Raw genomic sequence first — 20,590 nt, forward strand, 5'->3', positions numbered from 1 at the left:
CGTTTATTGTTATCTGTTTATATATGTTTGGTTTATATGTATATGCTTTAATATCGAAAAAATCTGTACCCTTAGACTTGTGTTGGAACAAGTTAACAAATGACAAAAAGACATAACTGAGTTTTGTGGACTTCGAAAAAGCCTTACACTGTTCTTTAATTAAAATTTTTAATATAATAATAGTAATTGTAATAACATCATATTAATTTACGAAGCCAAAGTTTGTAAAGCTAATAAAATTATAACAAAAAAACTGCAAACTTTTGTGAATAAATCTTTAAGAAATATTCTGAAGATATACTGGACCAATATAATAACCAATACAGAACTATAAGAAAAGAGAAAACACGACAACATATCTTCTAAAATCAAGGAGAAAAAATTGAAATGGGTTAGCCATATATTGAGGAGGCCAAAATAACAGCAAGACAAGCACTAAAATATATCCAGCCAAAGGAGAAAGAAACGGAGGAAAGCCAAGCATTATTTGAAAAAAAATCCAACTAGAGAATATGGAACACGGAGAAAAAATGGGATTTAAATGGTGAAAAGTTAAAAACAACAACAAATAGAAAAAAATGTAAAGAACTTGTACAAAGATGATCCAGGGAATCCTATTGTGAACTGAGATCCTATTAAATAAATATCTTTAGTAGTTACTCCAAAGAGTAACTATTCAAAATACAAAGAATGGCGTTGAATAAAGTTATGCCACTAGAGACAAAGCCCTTTAATTTATTTCATTAAGAGCCCACTACAAATTTGAACTAAGAGATTTACAACAGTATCTAGGTTAGAAGGTAGTTCGTAGAAGGTGTAATACCTTTGACGAAGAAACCCCTCTATTCAAATTACCAAAATACACAAAACCACACAAAATTTACACAAAACAGGGTTGAAAGTAATTTATTTGGCCAAAATTGTTTTCACTTGAAGAATATCTTCTCCAAAAAAGTATATTGGAGTTTGACTACTATTAGTGAACTTATGTTTCTGTGGTTTCATGTTAGGAAGTTATACTCCTTCCGTTTCGGATCTTTTATAATATCCGTATGCTATTTTTTTAAAAAGTTTATTTCTTCTAAAGATTTTCCAATAATCAGTGCTCTATTTCTGAGTATTTTCGTTTTCTGGTTTTCTTACATTCCTTGTAGACTTTACGCTCTTATCCTGCTATGAGCTCTAAACTGTACTGGAGGTATTAAAGGTAGACTACTATAAAATGGACCAATATACGAAAGTTAATAAAAGATAGAACATTTGAAATATGAAAAGCTTTTCGAAATATCTTAGACTACAGTATTTTGTATACATATATTCAATTTGCATTAGTTTCTTGTGTTAATCTCATTAAATTTTATATAGCCGCTCAATAAGACTACAGCATATCTAAAATGACAGAAGTTTATTGTCCCACTAATTAGTACAATCTTTATATCATTCATTAAACTTACATTTCTTTAATAATAATAATAACTATTACGTACACATATAAACATTTTAATACAAAGCTTACTTGATTAAGCGGCGTTTATTTAATAGATGATGTAATCATTTTGTTTTGGATACGAATTTTTTTTAAATTCTTAACATTGTACATAATTCCATTTCTATTTTAATTATTATTATATTATAAAACAATAGTCAAATGTTTCATTCTAAAAGGTTAAATAATATAGTTTGTTTCAATCTCTCGTTTTTGCTTGATGTGGTTTGTAAACTTTTTCTCCTCAAGAATTCCCATTTTCACATAAAGTTTGGAGTTTTAAACCTGGCATATGGGCATCCCTCCTTTACACATCGTTACAAGGGGGTGTGAGACTATGATATTATAGATTGCGAGAAAACCTGAGCCACGTAATGGTTAGATTAAGTCATATATACACACAACCAAACTTATATGGAATCACCCAGTATTTCTTACTAATAATATAAAGGTTTTTGTTGGAAATACGATTCATAATTGATAAAATTTGATCAAGTACACATTGAAAAATTTTATTATTTGTGTCAAGTTGTAAAACCGAGACGTCAAAGTAAAGTTAAGTTTCTGTTCAAAAAAGGTAATATGCCCTACGTAGGTTTATCAGATGTTCAGAGGGGAAGAATTGTTGCTCTTGTTGAGCAGGGAATGTCACAAAGGCAAATTTCAGCTACCCTACACGTCTCGCTGAGCGTTGTTTCAAAAACATATGCAAGATTTTTAGAATTGAGTACACTCAAGAACAGGCTTAGAGAAAGTCGTCGTAGAGTAACTAGTGATCGACAAGACCGGTTTTTAGGTCAAATTGCTAGAAGAAATCCAACCTCTTCTCCTCCGGAGCTCCAAAGGCAACTTTTGCAGACTACAGGTATTGACATTTCAGTTGAAACAGTACGAAAGAGACTTCGTTCCCAAAATTTATTTAGCAGGAGGCAGTTGAGGGTTCCCGAGTTATCCAGACAGAACAAAATTGATCGGCTGAATTGGTGTCTGGAACACCAGAACTGGACAAATGAAGAGACAAATGTCCTTTTTTCAAAATGAAACCAGAATTGGCTTGAGATCAGATGACTGTCGAATTCGGGTTTTAAGAGGTCGAGGCAGACAAGCTCGACTGCAAACTGCATATCCGTTCCAAAATATAAAGGAGGAACTGTAATGTTTTGGGGAGGTATCATGATGGAAGAAAAAACACCTTTGCGTCCCTTACGGCAAAGTTTAACGGGTTGCCAGTATGTCGATTTGGTACTAGAACCCATAGTTAGGCTGTGGCGAGGTGCAGTGGGAAATATTTTCATTTTCATGCACGATAATGCCCCTCCACATATCAGAAGAGTTGCCACAGACTTTCTGGAAACTGAAGATGTCACTGTTCTGAGCTGGCCTGCCTGCTCACCTGATATTAATCCCATTGAACATGTGTGTAACCTCGTTAAAAGAAGGATTAAAGCTCGAAGGGATAATCCAGGTAATGCGGATCAGCTCATTCAAGCCGCTCTAGAAGAATAAGCAAACTTACCTCAAGAACAAGTTGACGATTTGATTAGAAGCATTCCCCGTCGGATAGAATCTTGTATTAGAGCTAGAGGTGGTAACACTGACTATTAAAATAAACAACAAGATTGTATCTTTCTTTAGTCAACCATTGCAATGTTTTCATTTGTTCGTGTTTTTTTGCGTTTTTGTTCATTTCAAGCATTTGTAACATTTTTTGATTGTTTTCTTTTGATAGTAATTTAACTGGTTTAGTATGAAATGTAGTTCATTTTCCATTTAAAAAAATTTAGTAATACTTTACAAAATCGGAAATACTGGGTGATTCCATATAAGTTTGGTTGTGTGTATTATAAATTAAATCACGTATAAAAAATGGATGGTGATTTCTGATCATACAGTACGAAGATACATGCTTAAAATGCCTTTCCTAGTGGACATCTACCCACAAGAGTAATGGTGTAGATAAAACCAAAAAGTAGGCTGCAGGATAATATCTGTATACACAAACGGATCTAAAATTGCAGAAGGGTCAGGTACAAATTTAAACATTTCTTCTGTTTCTGCGGAGAACAAGCAGAAATCGGCTCAGAATCATATCAGGCTTCCTTACTGGATAAGCGCCAGTCAATGTGTTCAATTAAAGCATGTACAAATGTGAAGTAATTAAAATAATTTCTTTTTAGTTTCAGGAATGTATCATAGGTGTGGTTCAAAATAATTAGGAGAGGTAATTTAATATTATAGAGACAATAGCTAAATCAAGTTTATAAAATAGCTTACCAATATTACTGTTATATACACTCGCGCACTGATAGTTGTCATATAAGCAGGGTTTCAATCGCGGTATTTACACGCGGTGGTTTCTCGTATGAGTTTTAATCTGTCTTTCGCGGATTAGTGATGTTTTTCCATAACGAATTCGTGGTATTTTTTTAGTATACACGGTATTGTTTCTTTGTGTGTAGTCGTTCATTAAGAAAGGATAGAAAAGCGTCTATCGTTTACATAAATCAAATTAAGAGAGGTCGAAAAAAGAGAGCTCTCAGCTTATCAGCTCTCTGGTATAGGTTCCGCAGACAACAGACGTATTTTCCGCCTCTCGACGTAATGTTGAAATTATATTTTGAGTCAATATTTCCGATGTCTCACCATGAACGGACTCAAAATTCAATAGTTTCACATGTACACCTTCTAATGGTAAAAAGTATCTAACAATAATCGGTGCCAGTTTGATGTGCTTTTTATTTGAGGTGTCGTTAGTAAAAAAAGCGTTCTGTAAGTCGGTGTGTAACTCTGAAAAAGACAAAGGTGCCAACACATTTAAAATGATCGCTTCACATTTGATTCTCGCAACCCCAAATTTTGATTCAAAAAGTTTTGAAATCAATTTCGACGTACAATCAGATGTTTTGAAGCTTATATCATCAGTACTTGCAATCGCCGTTACACCAGTCTTGTGTTTTGAACACTTTAAGTGATCTTTAATATCTGCTCGCCCACCGTGTGCAATTGAAAATTCTGAAAAACATTGCTGGCATTTCACCCTGCTATTGTCACTACAAAGCTTTTTTATAAAAGGATGATCTTTTTAAAGTTCGCTTGTGAATTTGCAATTTCTTTTCGGCATTTTAAATCAAACACAGCAATTAAATAAAACACAAAGTGTTTTCGTATTTTACCACCGTTCACAAAAAAAACGAAATGTAATCACACTGCAAATGACTAGGGTAAACTGAGATCTGTTTTAATTCATCAATTCTTGATTTTTTTAATGTTTATATTCGTTAACGACTCACTGAATTAATGTGTTTAAGAAATGTGATACGGTGAATTGCTGAATTGGTCATTTTGATGATTTCGAGAATTAAGCACGTCTTCTGTGGGAACCCTATTAAAATATCTTATCAATCAGATGTGCAGTCATCATTATTAGAATTGTTTATATAATGCGAACGTGAATAATCTTATTTATTATCATATCAGTATTTTTGTTTTTTTTTTTGTTAATTTTTTAGACACATTATTTAATTCTAAGGCAGTAAGAAGATCGTCGGATCAGTTAGTTATCTATATTTTCCTTAGTTGTTTCTAAATAATCTCATCTTGTGCGATAACTATTTGTTCGTCAGCGAAATCTAAGATAGGTAGGTATTGTATTCACCTTGAACTAGTATGTCCACTCATCGCATTTTTTGTTTCGTAATTTCAAACGTTTTCTCTAGGAATATTTTGAACAAAGTGTGGTAGAGCAGCCCGCAGTAGTCATTTATCTATATATTTTGTTTACGATTTTAATAAATACTTCGTTGAAAGTGCTTTCGCTACTTATGTTTGTTTTTGTGGAACTTCAATATAGTTTATTGCTTCCCATAGTTTAGTTATAGATATTAAGTAGTATGCCTTGCTGTATGGTTGATAAATACTAAATGAACTAGTCTATTTTTGGTCTTTTGTCTACTTGAATGTATCAATGTAATCTACCGGCTGTGAACTCTATTTGATCTGCAATATTTTCCCTCATATTAATGTCATACATTGATCCTATGATATTTCTTGTATTTTTTCTTATCTCGTTCCTTATATTTGGATGCAATATAAATATGTTTGTGTCCATTTGGTCGGTAAATCTTCTAAATGCAACAGTATGTATCATACTGAGTAATTTGTGCGATCCATTTTTAAATAGTTCGTTTAGTATGCCTCCGGAACTTTCAGATTTTTATTGTTAAATGTTTTAATTTATTTAATTTAACTGTCATTGTTATTTTTTAACTTTCATCGTCTCTAGCAAAATGTAACGTCCAAGGAGAACAACTTAAAATAATTGCAATAAAAATCAAAAGTATTTATTTTTTCCATTTCACGGATATCCCAATTTTTAGCATTCCATATTTTTATTTGTTAAGATCTGAACCCAAAATAATTTTTATCTAAATTTAAAACAAATACTAAAATATATGACACACCCAAACTGTAAAATTAACATTTCTAGGTTTGGCAAAAAACTAATCGGTTTTACAAGGTAAACACAATTACAGTCACTTTTATTGTCAACAAAAAACTACACAATTGTTAATAACTGCACAGTATGAGATGTTATCAAAAAATTATTCGACTTACACATTATACAATTCTCATTAATTTGTTAAAAATCTAAAAAATATTGTTTAATTATGGAAATAAGTGATAATTCTAAAAATAAAAATAAAAATCTAATAAGAAATTAGTAAATCAGCTTAATGTGTAAAGTTATTTATATTTTGGAACAAAAGATTTACTCTCAAGAGGCCATGTGATGCAATATGACGTTATCCAAGGGCTTTATGAGAATCAGAAAACCTTAGAAAACTTTTTGATATTTTTAATGATGGTATGGTAAATCAATTATTCAGTAATACACACAGACAAAACTTGATAAAATGTTACTATGTCATCTTTACATGCTTATTTCTTTGAAAAAAAATAGAAAAAACAAAGTTTGTTTAATTTATTAATGTTTGTATTTTGAGAACGATTTCCGAAGTGGAGATTGAAACGTCAATAAACTTATTTTAACCTTCCATTGTGGCTTATTCCCATTAAAATAGTAACTATGAATTATCATTGATTAGTCATGTTTGAAATAACTTTGTTTTTTATTCAGGAAACCTCGCCTTAAGACTCTTAAGAGGTAATATCAGGTACAACAAAATTAACCATTATGTTTGAAATAAATGCCGATTTCTACAAATAAGTCAAAGTATAAGCAAACCAAACTAATCTAAAATTGTTTCTGTAAAGTGCTTACGTGCAATTTGCTAGTAGTTCTTTTAACAGAAATACAAAATTAGTCTTCAGATATGTTACAAGTTAAAATAATTCATGGTCACTCACTCACCTCACTCTTACAAAGCCAACGATCTATTCAGAGAGGAAACTAAGATATTTAAATAACTTAGATGCTTAGATAGATATACTGACGTGGATTTCATTGTGACATTTTCAGATCTAATATGGTCCTCTAGTCCTAGATTACGTTCTCTAGCCTGACCCTTTTTAAAAGGTCTAATAACTTTGAGACTGAACCTTCCATGTAGCTCTTTGCCGGTGTAGGCTCCTGCCTTTACTTATTAGGTCTGCCGTAAATTTTGGCAAATATTCTCGTCTGTTTTTGTTTTGGTGAATTGATACACCATTCCAGAGATTTGTGAGCTACCCACTTTCTTGTAACCGTTCTTGTTACTGTCTTTACAACGCCGCAGAAGATTTCCGGTCCAATGAATGGCATTGATGAGCCTTGTTTGGCCATTTCATCTGCTATTTCATTGACCTTATGACCATCGTAGCCAACCAGGCTACGGTAACCTTGCGACAGTCTCCTAGTTTATTTAGGAAACTCACACAATCCCATATAATTGACCTCTACAGAATTGATAGCGTTAAACGCTGCCTGGCTATCCGTGAAGACGGCAATTGAACGGTAAGTTCTTTTCTGCCTTTCTATTTTTTCACGCAGTCATGGATTGCTATTATTTCCGCCTGGAATTGTGACATCTTTAGATAGAATTACCAGGAAATATATCCCTTGCTTTGATTCGACATAGTATCAATAGTTTAGCACAGTGTTTCTTAAACTGTGTATTATTGGGTCCATGGTCTTATCTATGGACATTTGAATTAATAAATAAATGCAAGTCTCGTAATCGTTAGGCTCGCGAGCGTGAGTCAGCAAGCATGATCCGACCGAGACTGACCGAGAGAAGACGACCAAGATAACCAAGTGAAGTGAGCAAAATAAGTGCGCGCATAGAACCTTCCCCATTGCCATATCGCGCACAATCCTGCACCACACTTGGATAAGACTCACACTTGGGCTGATTTATTATTCGTATGTTAAGATTTAATTACGCGTATTCATATTGTTTTATTTTGTGTTGCGTTACAATGTAGATAACTTTATAGATATTGCGTTTTTAATGTGATTATAACAATCAAACGCTGGTTAAAGCCAAATAATTCCGCGTTAGACGAAGCAAATGCAACACCATTGACTTCAAACGTTCATAAACGACGTAAGATTTGTGACGAATACTTAGCTTTTGATTTTACATATATTAATTTAAATGGTGAAGAAAGAACTAGTGCATCATATGCTACGAAGTTTCGGCCAAATTTCGACGTCATATTAGAAACAAAATATCAAGACCTACGTGAGAAATCTCAATCATTTTTCAAAATCAAAGCCTCAGAGGTAGAACTAAGCCACATAACTATAATTATGACAGCTACTGGGGCCATTATCGAAAATGTTGTATTGGTGTCTTACCAAGTATCCTTATTAGTTGCAAAAAGTGGTAAGCCTCACACCATTGCTGAAGAATTAATACTACCTAAAAATTCTGATTTTCACGTTTTCACGTTGGAAGAAAAAACTTCAAAAGAATTGAACGTTAAATGGTTATTCAATAGTACACTGAAGAATAGAATTGTTGATATATCAGGAAATGTTAAAAAGCAATTGATTTTGAATGTTAAGGCGGGTAGATTTTATGCTTTGCAATTAGATGAGAGCACAGATATTAGCAATGACCCCAATTTGCTTGCATTTGTTCGTTACAAATTTAACGACGGGATAATTAAGGATTTTCTGTTCTGTAGGCATCTGCCTTTGCATACTACAGGTGAAGCAATATTTGAAGTATTGAATGACTTTATGTCCACTCATGAAATACCGTGGGATAAATGTGTGGCAGTTAGTACGGATGGTGCTCGGATTATGACCGGTACACGAACAGGGCTTCAGACGCGCGTGAACAAGACGAATCCATCTATTATCTGACATCATTGTTTAGCTACTAAAAATATGCCTGATAAATTAAAGATAGTGCAAGCCGTGAATTTTATTAAAGTCAAGCCTCTAAATTCCCGTATTTTCGGTATGATTTGAGAAGTCATAGGAAGCATTCACAAGCAGTTGTTATTGCATGCTGAGGTTCGTTGGTTGTCTCGTGGGAAAGTCGTATCGCGTGTTTTCGAGTTGAGATCAGAATGTTTTTTTGGCAGCGGAAATAAACATGCTGATAATTTCAATAACTTTGATTGGCTTATAATGGTGGCATATTTGGCTGATATCTTCAGTACCATTAACAAGTTGAACTTAAGTCTACAAGGAAGAGGTAACATCTTCCAAGTTGAAGGTAAAATATAAACTATGATAAAAAAACTTGACCTTTAGACTAATTTTAAAGTTTTTGGAATATTCTGGTGGGGAAATGTTACCAACCTAAGTAGAAGAAGAAATTATTAAATACCTCCGTGGTTTGCTGTCTTCTTTTCGGGATTATTTTCCAGAACCCGGCAGAAATAAAAACTGAATAGCTGATCCTTTCAACGCAGATGTTTCAGATATCATCGACTTGACAACGATACAGGAAAATCAATTCAGCTTTAAAACGTAATTTAAAAGAATCTACTTTATCAAGTTTTTGGGTGAATATAAAAACAGTTTATAAAGAAATATCAGAAGAAGCACTGAAACATTTACTGCTTTTCTCATCCACATACCTCTTTGAAAAGGGATTTTTTACTTGTGTATATCTCAAAAACAAATACAGAAACAAACTACAATTGGAATCCGATTTAAGATTACAACTAAGTAAAAATATCAACCCGAATATAACAAATTTAGTAGCCAAAAAGCAGCACCAACATTCATTAATTTTCATAAAAATGTTTTCTTCAGTACTTAAATAAATTATTTTAAATTTATTCCTGTGCTCTTTATTAAGGGGTATAATTGTGTTTAATATTATATGGGTCTGCGGACTGAAAAAGGTTAAGAAACGCTGATTTAGCAAATGAAAGAGATGCAAAACCCTTAAAAGAGCTATAAAATTACAGTTTACAAGATGATTTCCTGAGGTAGTAACAAAAACAAATATAAATTCCAGTATTCCAGTAGTATCACTTAAATTATTTATTCTAGGTTAAATGAAACCCGCTTCAAACTACTTAACCTACAATGACTTAAAAGCATTGAAGCTTTAAAAAAGCAGGCATCAGAAGGATTCTTAAGCGCCGACAATAACACACTACGTATTCACTACTATGCCATATTACTAGTGTAAATGTATTGTCCTAATATATAATATTTATATATACTGTAACTTTGCAAATATTACATATTTTGTACATTCTGTAAAAATTTTACTCATCATATTATGTCAATAAATGCTAAAATATTATTTAGAGTCCAAATTGTTGCGTTTAGACTAGGCGTGATCTGTAGAAATTCAGACCATAATGAACATTTTCCATAGGAAGCTATTTTTTTTTGCTGGAATCCCTTCAGGATGTGCCCAGTATCGATAATCACGATATGCGCCAGTCTCAAACCCTGTGCTAAATTTTTTATTTAACAAAATCTGAAAACAATTGAAAATTTCTCATTTTTTTGCTCCTATTTTCGTTTATAATTCGGAAAATATTGATCCTAGAGAAAAAACTATGAGAAGTTAAAAGTTTCGTTATTCAATTTTACATAATATTTCGTTAGCTAGAAATTGAAAATTTAATGTTTATTGTTGAAAAAATAGCAAGAATTGGAAAAAAAAAGTACAAAAAAATGAAGTTAATCCTTTAAATGTTTATGACTTTCTAAACTTGACTAACAAGCTCCATATTCCGCGTAGAAAAACTTTTTAATATGTTTAAAACGTGTGCTAAATTTTGTTAAGATCGGTCGGGTTTTGCATAATAATTTTGCAACCCAGTCTACTGGAAAAAAATCGCAAATTTTCAAATTTATAGTAGGTCCTAAATAAGGCTCTCAGATAGTTGTAAATTTTTTTATGTAAAAAGGAAGGCTCGAACTTTCAAACGCTTTTTGTAAAATTCAAATAATTTCACTAGGAGAGCCTAGAAATTTTTTTAAAGTTTTAAACATTCTTTAGGCTTATAAACAAATTTAATAACTTTACAGCTTTAAACATATTAATTTCAAAATTTATACACTTAAAGAACATTAAAAGACGCTTCTTTAAAAAAAATACCCTCGTCTTGTCAAGTACTTTTTATATGAAAAGTTTTACGTAATGCGCTTCATGGCAACATCCATAAAAAAGACAAATAAAATCATTATTCAGAAATATTAGTTGCAAATGTAAAAAACTTTGTACAAAAACATGCAGTTGTATCAAACATGGTCTCAAATGTTCTGACTTTTGTCTTCACTGCAATGGTCAGACATGTAATAATATTGAATACAGTAAAATATTGGAAGAAGTTGAACGAGATATGGATATGGAGTCGATGGATTCCTTAGATTTTCTAGAGGCACAAGATAAAGCTACAGATGAAGGAGAAGAAACATTAAATTTACAGATCGAGGATGAATATATTGAAATGGAAAATGAAGGTTTTGGGGAAGAAATAAGACCTGAAGATTCTTGTCCTTCCAAAAAAAGAAAAAGACTTTAAAAAAAAATTATTGAAGATTGAGTCAAAATAAAGTATATTTATGAAAAAAAAATTTTTTTTTCGTTCGCCTTTGTTTTAACAATTTAAATTATTTATTAACAATTTATAAATACATATTTGCTTACTAAAAGTAACAATTTACTTCAATGTATAAATTGTAAGCTCAAAAAAAAATGCATGAAGAAAAAATGCAATTACTTGTTTAACATACAATTGTTTATTGCAAATTTCCCAATTTGCAATTAAAAATGGTATTTGAAAATACGATATTTGAAATCCTTGTCGTCCGAGACATCGATTCAAAAAAAAAGAGCAAAATTGGTTAACAAGAAGCCGAGATAATGCAATTTTTAGCGCGTGCTATGATTTTGAACTCGCTGATTCACATTTCGAGTGAATGTCCCCCACCACTACCTCTCATGCATTCCGAGCGACATTTTACGCGAAAACTGTTTTTTATTTATCTTTTTTATGGATGTTGCCATGAAGCGCATTACGTAAAACTTTTCATATAAAAAGTACTTGACAAGACGAGGGTATTTGTTTAAAAACGAGCCCTCTATCACTTATGGTTACACATCAAATGTGTGCCAACTTTGACCTTCAATATCTCGGCAACCAGTAAGCCGAATGTATATATTTTTTTAAAGAAGCGTCTTTTAATAGTCTTTAAGTATATAAATTTTGAAATTGATATGTTTAAAGCTCTTAAAGTTATTCAATTTGTTTATAACCCTAATATATATAAAAAATGTTTAAAGTTTTTAAAAAAATTTCTAGGCTCTCTTAGTGAACCGATATGAATTTTACAAAAAGCGTTTGAAAGTTTAAGCCTTCCTTTATGTGCAAAAAAATTTGCAACTATCTGAGGGCCTTATTTAGGGCCTACTATAAATTTGAAAATTTGCGATTTTTTTCCAGTAGGCTGGGTTGTAAAATTATTATGCAAAACCTATCCGACCGATATTAACAAAATTTAGCACACGTTGTAAACATATTAAAGGGTTTTTCTAGGCGGAATATAGAGCTTGTAACTCAAGTTTAGAAAGTCGAAAACATTTAAAGGATTAACTTTATTTTTTATACTTTTTTTCACAATGATTGCTTTTTTTTAACAATAAACATTAAATTTTCAATTTCTAGCTAACGAAATATTGTGTAAAATTGAATAACGAAACTTTTAACTTCTTATTTTGCTAAATAAAAAATTTAGCACAGGGTTTGCGACTGGTGCATATCGTGATTATCGATATTGGGCACATCCTGAAGAGATTCCAGCAAAAAAATAGCTTCCTATGGAAAATGTCCAATCCAAAACAGATCCCGCCTAAACTATTTCTTTTTACTTGAATTGCACTGTAGTAAATTGTATAAACCTTTCTTTTTGCGTGAATTGTGCACTAATAAATATGTACCTATTTACAATTTTTTATCGTTTATAGTCGTTGGGAATTTTTTTCGGAAGTTGTGGTTTAGACAAACCTTAAAATTTATTCGAGATATGAATGAATCTCATTAAAAGCTGTTAATATACACTTTTATCACACAAATTAATACAATCTACTAAAAATAAACTTGACTATTAAAAGAAATTAACCAAAACATATTTTAAAAGCCTTGATGGTTTAGTGAATTTTACAAGTCCTATTTTTAAATTATCTTAAAACTTGAGGAATGTATATTAACATAAGATAAAATAATAATCTTATTATTGCTCAACTTTTAACCAATCTAGTCATTCTTGTTTTAATATTTACCTTGACATTACAAATATTTTTTAATGAAAGAAAATATCCTACATTAAAACTGATAGTTAGAGTGCCCGTCGGCAAAAAAGTTTATGATAGATAGGAACTCTCTCCAAACTTCATATTGGCAGCAAACACAACTTTTCATATTGCCTGACGGAACTTGGTTTCCAATTTTCCTAATATGACGGGTGAAAATTTTCTGGAAAATTACGAGGAAAAATGCCCCAAAACCAAAAAAGTCGCAGAGGGAAATCGTGTCAGATCCGGCCTAATGAAGCGATACCCAAAGTTTGGAGATAGCATTTATCATAAATTTTTTTGGTCGCGGGCACTCTAATTATGAGGAATTGCGTTGAAAATATTATTTTAAACAACTCTAATAAAATACTTCACGAATCATTCAATCATTAATAAATGCAGTTTTTATAATACAAGATTCCAATAATATTTGGCAATATCCATTGGATTTTCTGAAAATGCTAAAACATGTCGATTTCTATTTTAATGGGGACATCTTTTAACGGTATAGGTATCTGTCATTTGTCAACCCCCTCTCTTCCAGTACCAAAACCTTTAATTTTAAATAGAGAATATACCGTGTGTGGCATATCATTAGACAGGTATTTTGCTGGAGAATTCCGGCATCCATGATTTTTTTCCTTATTAACCATTTGGAAAGCATTTAAAAAATTCTTTCTCAAGCGAAATACCTGCCTAATGAAGGTCTAGTCCTTATTTTAAATTAACGGTTAGTGGTACTGCAAGGGAGGAGGTTAACAAATGACAGATGTCCTTATCGTCACCCATTTTGAATAAAAATTTAATGAATATTGGCAAATATCAGTGTGGACTCTTTTAAATGACCAACCCTATATAAGATATACTAATTATTGCAACATTGATCCGGAATCAAAATGAAAAGATTATACCGATAATTATCGCACAGGCATGGCCACAGCGGGTGCTGTTTAACCACACTAGCTTTCCAAAATCCAAAAATTTTGTCCAAAAATCCACAATTGGTTTATTCTTAGATTCAACGCAGTCCTAAAAGAATAATGGAAAATTTTACGGGAGGTCTACGTTCAGCAGTGAACAAATATAGGCTAGTTGCTGATAGTGAGTCCAAAAAGGTACGATGTTTTTGAGGAGATTGTGAAGATCACAAATAATACGTTAAAAACTTTCAGAAATATGTTGGGCTTGTCGTGCAAAGGCAGTTGCTGTGGTCAAAGATCAACTTGTGGCAATTATAGAAGTCTTTGAAGAGACAATTGATAACGCAACTGCTGCAAAAGCTAAAGATAAAGGGATACTACGTCAAATAAAATCCTTTGATTTTATTATGTTTGGAAATAATGCATCCTATTTTGCAAATGGTTGTCAAAGTTAGCAAATTACTTCATTCACCATACATATATATATATATATATATATATATATATATATATATATATATATATATATATATATATATATATATATATATATATATATATATATTTGTGAAGCTATAGAAGAAGTTTAAAACTTCAAATTGCTTTAATAAGCTTCAAATTGACATTCCTACTTAGAAAAAACGTAAAGTTTTTACTAGATTAGAAAATAATGCTGGAAATGCATTTAGAGTCAACGATAAAAAAAGAGTGAAACTCTTTGTATTTTATCCGCTTTTAGACTGAATGATTTAGTCATAATACGATAAATTTGACTAATAATCAACATAAATTATTTATTTAGTAGACAAAATCATGTCGTTAAATATAGATGAAAAGGAAGTTAATATTTAAAATACATCTCAGAACATTTTTATTTGAATTCTTCTTTAAAATTAGAAGCTGTAGTAAGATTTTTAAAAACAAGAAAAAGTACAAATTCTCTCGACTGCTTGTCTCAGCATAATAGAAAATCGATGTTTCCAATGTATAACCAACAAATGGTAAAATTTGCTGCAATTCCTGTAACAAGCCGTAATTGTGAGAGAACAAAATCGACACTGTGATCGACAATATTGCAGGACCATTTGGAACATCTAATGGTGCCTTTTGTTGAAAAAGAACTTACTGTAAAGCCGCGTTTACACGATGACAATTGGCGAGACAATTGTCAGAAGACAACTGACTGGCATGAAATTATTGTCTTCGTCTAAACACTTCAGGCCAATTGCTTTGCCAACTGCCCTCACAATTGGTCCAAAATTCAGTTGTCTCCGGGAGTAGACTGAGGACAATGAGCTGCGCCCAGTGAGCCCCACCACCACTCGAAATCTCAATTGTCGCGACAATTGGCGCCGTGTGAACTGTGTAGGCCAGTAGTGCTGTCTTGTTTTTTGCTAGTTCCCTCACCGGACACCACAGATGACGAGCAGTCGGCCATGTTTTAGCTGTCTAGTGCCATAGCAATAGTTAGCCCCGTATAAACATCTTCTTGTTCAACTGGACTGGCCTCCGACAATCCGCAACCACGTGATGACAATTGTCCAATGACAATTGTCTCGCCAATTGTCATCGTGTAAACGCGGCTTAAATATCGATAAAGATAGTGTAGTTGACGAATTTAAAAAAATCGTACCATTCCAGCGCGGAATGGTATTCTAATGTGTCGTTATAATAAATTTTTACTGTCAATCTGAATTTTGAATATGTTTTTTATATGTAATTATGGCTACCCATATTTTTGTTATGATCACACAATAATTTAATATAAAAACAAATGTAACTAATTTCAAAAATTTACTGTTCTAACAAATATTATTAGAATTTAAAAAATGATTCAAAAAAATTGTAAACTGTTTTTCACATATGAAAATTTCATTGTTGGAAATTAAAAAAAAAGTATATGGGGGGAAGCAAGATTTTCAGCATTGAAACTCACACTAAAAAACCTGGCCACACGCCTATAAATTATCTGCAACTAATTATTATTATTATGAACAAATAAATAATCAATAGGGAGATGGGACAAAAAAAAAGAACAGCACTGGACAAAAATTAAATCACTTATAAAAGTTACAGGAAACAATAGCAATAAAGATGCAATTAAAAATTCATAAACATGATGTGATGAATGCAAAAGAAAACTGGATAAGCGAAAATAATTATTAATTATAAAATAAAATAATAATTGAAGAATATAACCAGAAAGTCAAAAAAAAAAATAATAAATAAAACATTCAAAGAAAAAGAAAGAAAAGAATATTAAGAATGGAAAAGTTAGATTATAATCAAAGGATTTTGGAAGAGATAGAAGGGAATTACCGAAATAAAGATATTAGGAATTTATATATTAGGTAAGGAGTAAAAAATAAAAATAGGTCATATTGCTCAAAAGCGGTATTTTTAAAAAATGTAAATGGATAATCGCTTTAAAAAACAAGAAATTTTAGAGTGCTGGAAAACATATTATGAGCAGGCCTTATCAATAATAAAAGCTTAGGAAGCAATAATTATCGCTGAGATATTCCAACATGCAGCAATGCGTGTATAATAGAAATTCATACAACCTGAGCTGAGAGGCAATATCGAGCAAGTTAAGTAACTTAATTATACAAATCGTTGTACAAAAAATGTAAGAAAATTATATTCAGTAAAAAAGTAAGACAAGGCGATCTATTCTGACCAGTTCTCTTCAGTTTTGTTTTAAAATAAGGAAAACGGTATAAACATAACAGGGCTGATCTATCATCTATATTTTAGGATGTGTCAATAATGTTTGCGGACGATATAGCAGGAAAGAAACAAGAACTAAAACAAAAATAAAAAGACCTTGACAAGAAATTACTATTTAAATGGGAATAAGCCACAATTAAAGGTTAATATTAGTTTATTGACAATGTTTGTATTTTAAGAACTATTTCCGATGTGGAAATTGGAACGTCAATAAAATTACTTTAACCTTTAATTGTGGCTTATTCCCATTTAAATAGTAATTACTTTAACATGCCACAAGAAAATAGCTTCAGAACAATATTAAGAAACCTTGATGAGAAAACTAAAAAAGGATTATACATGAACTAGTTAAAGAACAAATATATGGAGTGAACAGGAAACATTAAAAAATGGTCTAACATTAAAAAGTACACATAAATACTCAAGTTCAAAGAAACAGGAAAATTTGTATACCTTGGAACCACCGTAATACGAGAACCCAACAGTTAAGAAATTCATAAAATAATAATGGCAAAAATATTTGTATCCTTTGAACACATTAAGTATTATCACAAATTAAAAAAAAAGAAGACAATACTGAAAAAAAAATGAGTATGAATGAAGGCAGACGATCCTGTAATGAAAATACTAAGAGGAAATAAAATAAATACTACTAGGAAATACTGATGTCAGCATCTTGGATAGTCAATGGTCAAGTGCCAATCCAATTAAGTAAAAAGTTAGAAAATTTTGTTAAGGGATCCAAGGACCTCATCCTCATCGTCAGTATAAGAACATCAAGCCAAGAGCCTACATGGCCGGTAGCACTATTAATATCTAACATGATTAGTTTATAATTTTGTAGTTATCAGAATTTCTGAAATATTTGCCCATCCCATGGTAAGTTTAGTTCTATAACAATTCTAAACGATTTGAAAACGGATGACCTAACACAATAAAATAATGTTGTTCTTGAAGATCAAATCATAAACTAAAGATGCTCTTGCAGTTCTATCAACGGTACAGCTAATATATTAGAATAATACCGAGTTTGTAAGATTTTGTAAATAAAGTAATTTAATTAAAAAATAACTTGGATGGTAGCCAAAATTCCATAACGCATAAATACATGAGATTGAACATTTGTATTTTAATAAGATATAATACAAGCCGAGTTAAAGATTTCTATACTGTTAATAAGACAGATTTGCCAACTTTTTGGTAAGTAAAATTCAAAGATTCGTTTACCTAGTTATTATAATCTTCAATTATAATATTCAATGAGAGAAAGGCGGTTCTTCAAGAATACTAATATCTATATTATGCTAGTTCCTCTTCATATTTAATGTTTACCTAGGCTGATTTTCAGTCTGAGTGGCTGATTTACCTAACCAACTTTAAGTTGTAAAAATCCATCAGAAGACATGTTTACAAAAGATACATCAAATTTTAATAATGTTCAAAACAATTTCAAAAACTTGGAATGAAATCTATACCATTTGTTATGTTTACAAACATATTGTGTCATGTATAGAGTATTTGACCGATTACTTACAAATTCCACTCCCTTTAGTATTCCAGGTGTCGTTTTGAAGTAAGCTACATTGATCTTGATCCACCCCAAGGGCTGTTCGGCAGTTCCTTGCCTTGGTGGCGGAGGTTTGGCTGCATTGTTGTTGGGTGCTTCTTGCACATTTACAACCGTTTCCGTCATCATTGGTTAAGTGTTTCACAAATTCTACGTATAAAAGAATGTGCGAAAGAAAATTTTTCACTAACACTTGAAAGTTGCGCGTATCGCGATGTCACAGACCTGCGACGAGGACTCGAAGTTGTTGAACAGAAAGTCGAGGAACAATTCAAAATGTAGCGGTCGACCGCGCTGCTGGCGAACTGTTTAATTTTCCGCTGGTGTTGCCGGCTCTGAAAAAAAGTAGATGTTATGATGAAAAATCATGGTCAGTTCGTCAGTTGTATTGTCAGTGCTTATAAAAATTAGGTATTTCATTTTGTATTCTAGGCTATTTATTAAATATTTATACCTGATATAAAATAGTAGGACAATCATATTAATTAGTACACTTTCTAAACAAGTACATTTGAAATTACGGATTAAAAACTAAATAACATTGCTGGAAATATTATTTTCTTGGGCATAGCTAGTACAAGTTTGATATTGTTTAGATATCATTACTGAAACTTTTGTATATAATAGTTAATAAAATTCTGTGCATTGACAGGACTCAATACCTGAAGTTGTGTAGATATTATTTGGCCCATTATATACATATCCTTTTCTTTTTTATACTGGTATTCAAGCGAGGAAAGTTTAACTAGTCTAGCTGGATTCTCAGTTAATTTAGTAGGTTATTACAGCCCGTAACTTCATATTTACTTTAATAATACGTAGTACAAATTTAAACATTCAATTTTATAGGATAATTTAATTACAGCTAAAGATTTATGGCTCTACAATCTACTTGCACCTGTGGCGAACTCAGGGGGGTTTTGGAGATTAACCCCCCCCCCCCCCCCAGAGCATAAAAAGTATAGTATAGTAGAAAGTAGTAGTAGTAGTAGTAGTAGAATAGGAGAAAAGTAAAGAATAGTACGAAAATGTAACTTATCTTTCACACACAGCACAAAAAATCCAACGCTGATTGAATAATTAAATTACAACTTTAAATATGTAGAACACAATAATTATTGTATAAATACGCAATAATTAATAATATATTTAGATATAGACACATAATATTAGGCTTATGACAAAAGTAGACAGAACGAGTCTGTTGCGAGTAGCATGCGCCTACAGGACTGTATCTGGGACTATCACGGGTTGTGTTCCTTTGCTTGTGTTAGCAGTAGAAAAGAGACATTTCTATGAGAGAAAAGAGCATTTGACAACAGCTATAAAAAGAAGAAGAAAGGGAAAGATCAATGGAAAGATGGCAAGAAGAGTGGAACAACAAGGAAGATGTTACCCAGTGGACCAAGATGCTGATCCCAAGCTTAAGGGACTGGGTAGATTGTCTGTTTTAGGGCGTATCTTCATAGGTTCAGAAAGACAGATACAGATAAATGCCTATACTGCGAATATTCCGACATTGTTACTCACACAATGCTGAAGTGTAATAGATGTACAGTGGAGAGAAACAGAATGTATAAAGATGTAGGTATGAACCCTGTGACTGTAAGAGAAATAATCGTGAAAATGATGGGAAGTACGGAGGGATGAAATAGTGTTCACAATTACATCCGAGCAGTCATTAAAAAGAAAGAAGAAGAAGAGAAACGCGATCCGGGCCAACGACAGAGATAAGATCTAATTACTATTTTAATGGGAATAAGCCGCAATTGAAGGTTAAAATAAGTTTATTGACGTTGAATCTTTGATCTTTGATCTTGCACTGATAACTTGTTTATACTACAACAATTAATAGAAAAAGAATAGCGGTTGCTACCGAAGTACATCTAGCCTTAATCGACCTAGAAAAGGCGTATGATACAATTCCAAGACTTAAATTGTGGCAAGCTTTACAACAACTCGACATTAGTCTATACCTTTTAGGAATAATTACAGAAGTATACAGGGATAACACTACTTACCTAAAAATCGGAAATAGACTATCAGAGCCAATAAAAGTAACTAATCAGAACCGTGTTCCATGATTTCCATTATTTCTTATGTCATCCAATGTTTTCGGATTTGTTCTTTCTTTTGTAAAATTTCGGTCTGTGTCTTTATAATAGAA

The 20,590-nt window shown here is 31.9% G+C and overlaps 1 protein-coding gene across 1 annotated transcript in view; it reads right to left on the bottom strand.

The window, feature by feature from the left end:
- The window catches only part of LOC140445127 (uncharacterized), a 134,891-nt gene extending 116,188 nt beyond the window's left edge, over positions 1–18,703 (bottom strand). Inside the window, exon 1 of the mRNA XM_072536967.1 lies at positions 18,391–18,703. Coding sequence (XP_072393068.1) covers positions 18,391–18,552 — 162 coding nt within the window. The 5' untranslated portion in view covers positions 18,553–18,703. The remainder of the gene's footprint in view (positions 1–18,390) is intronic.
- Positions 18,704–20,590: the final 1,887 nt, after the last annotated feature.

Source organism: Diabrotica undecimpunctata, chromosome 7, assembly GCF_040954645.1.
Source record: "Diabrotica undecimpunctata isolate CICGRU chromosome 7, icDiaUnde3, whole genome shotgun sequence".
Lineage (NCBI taxonomy): Eukaryota > Metazoa > Arthropoda > Insecta > Coleoptera > Chrysomelidae > Diabrotica > Diabrotica undecimpunctata.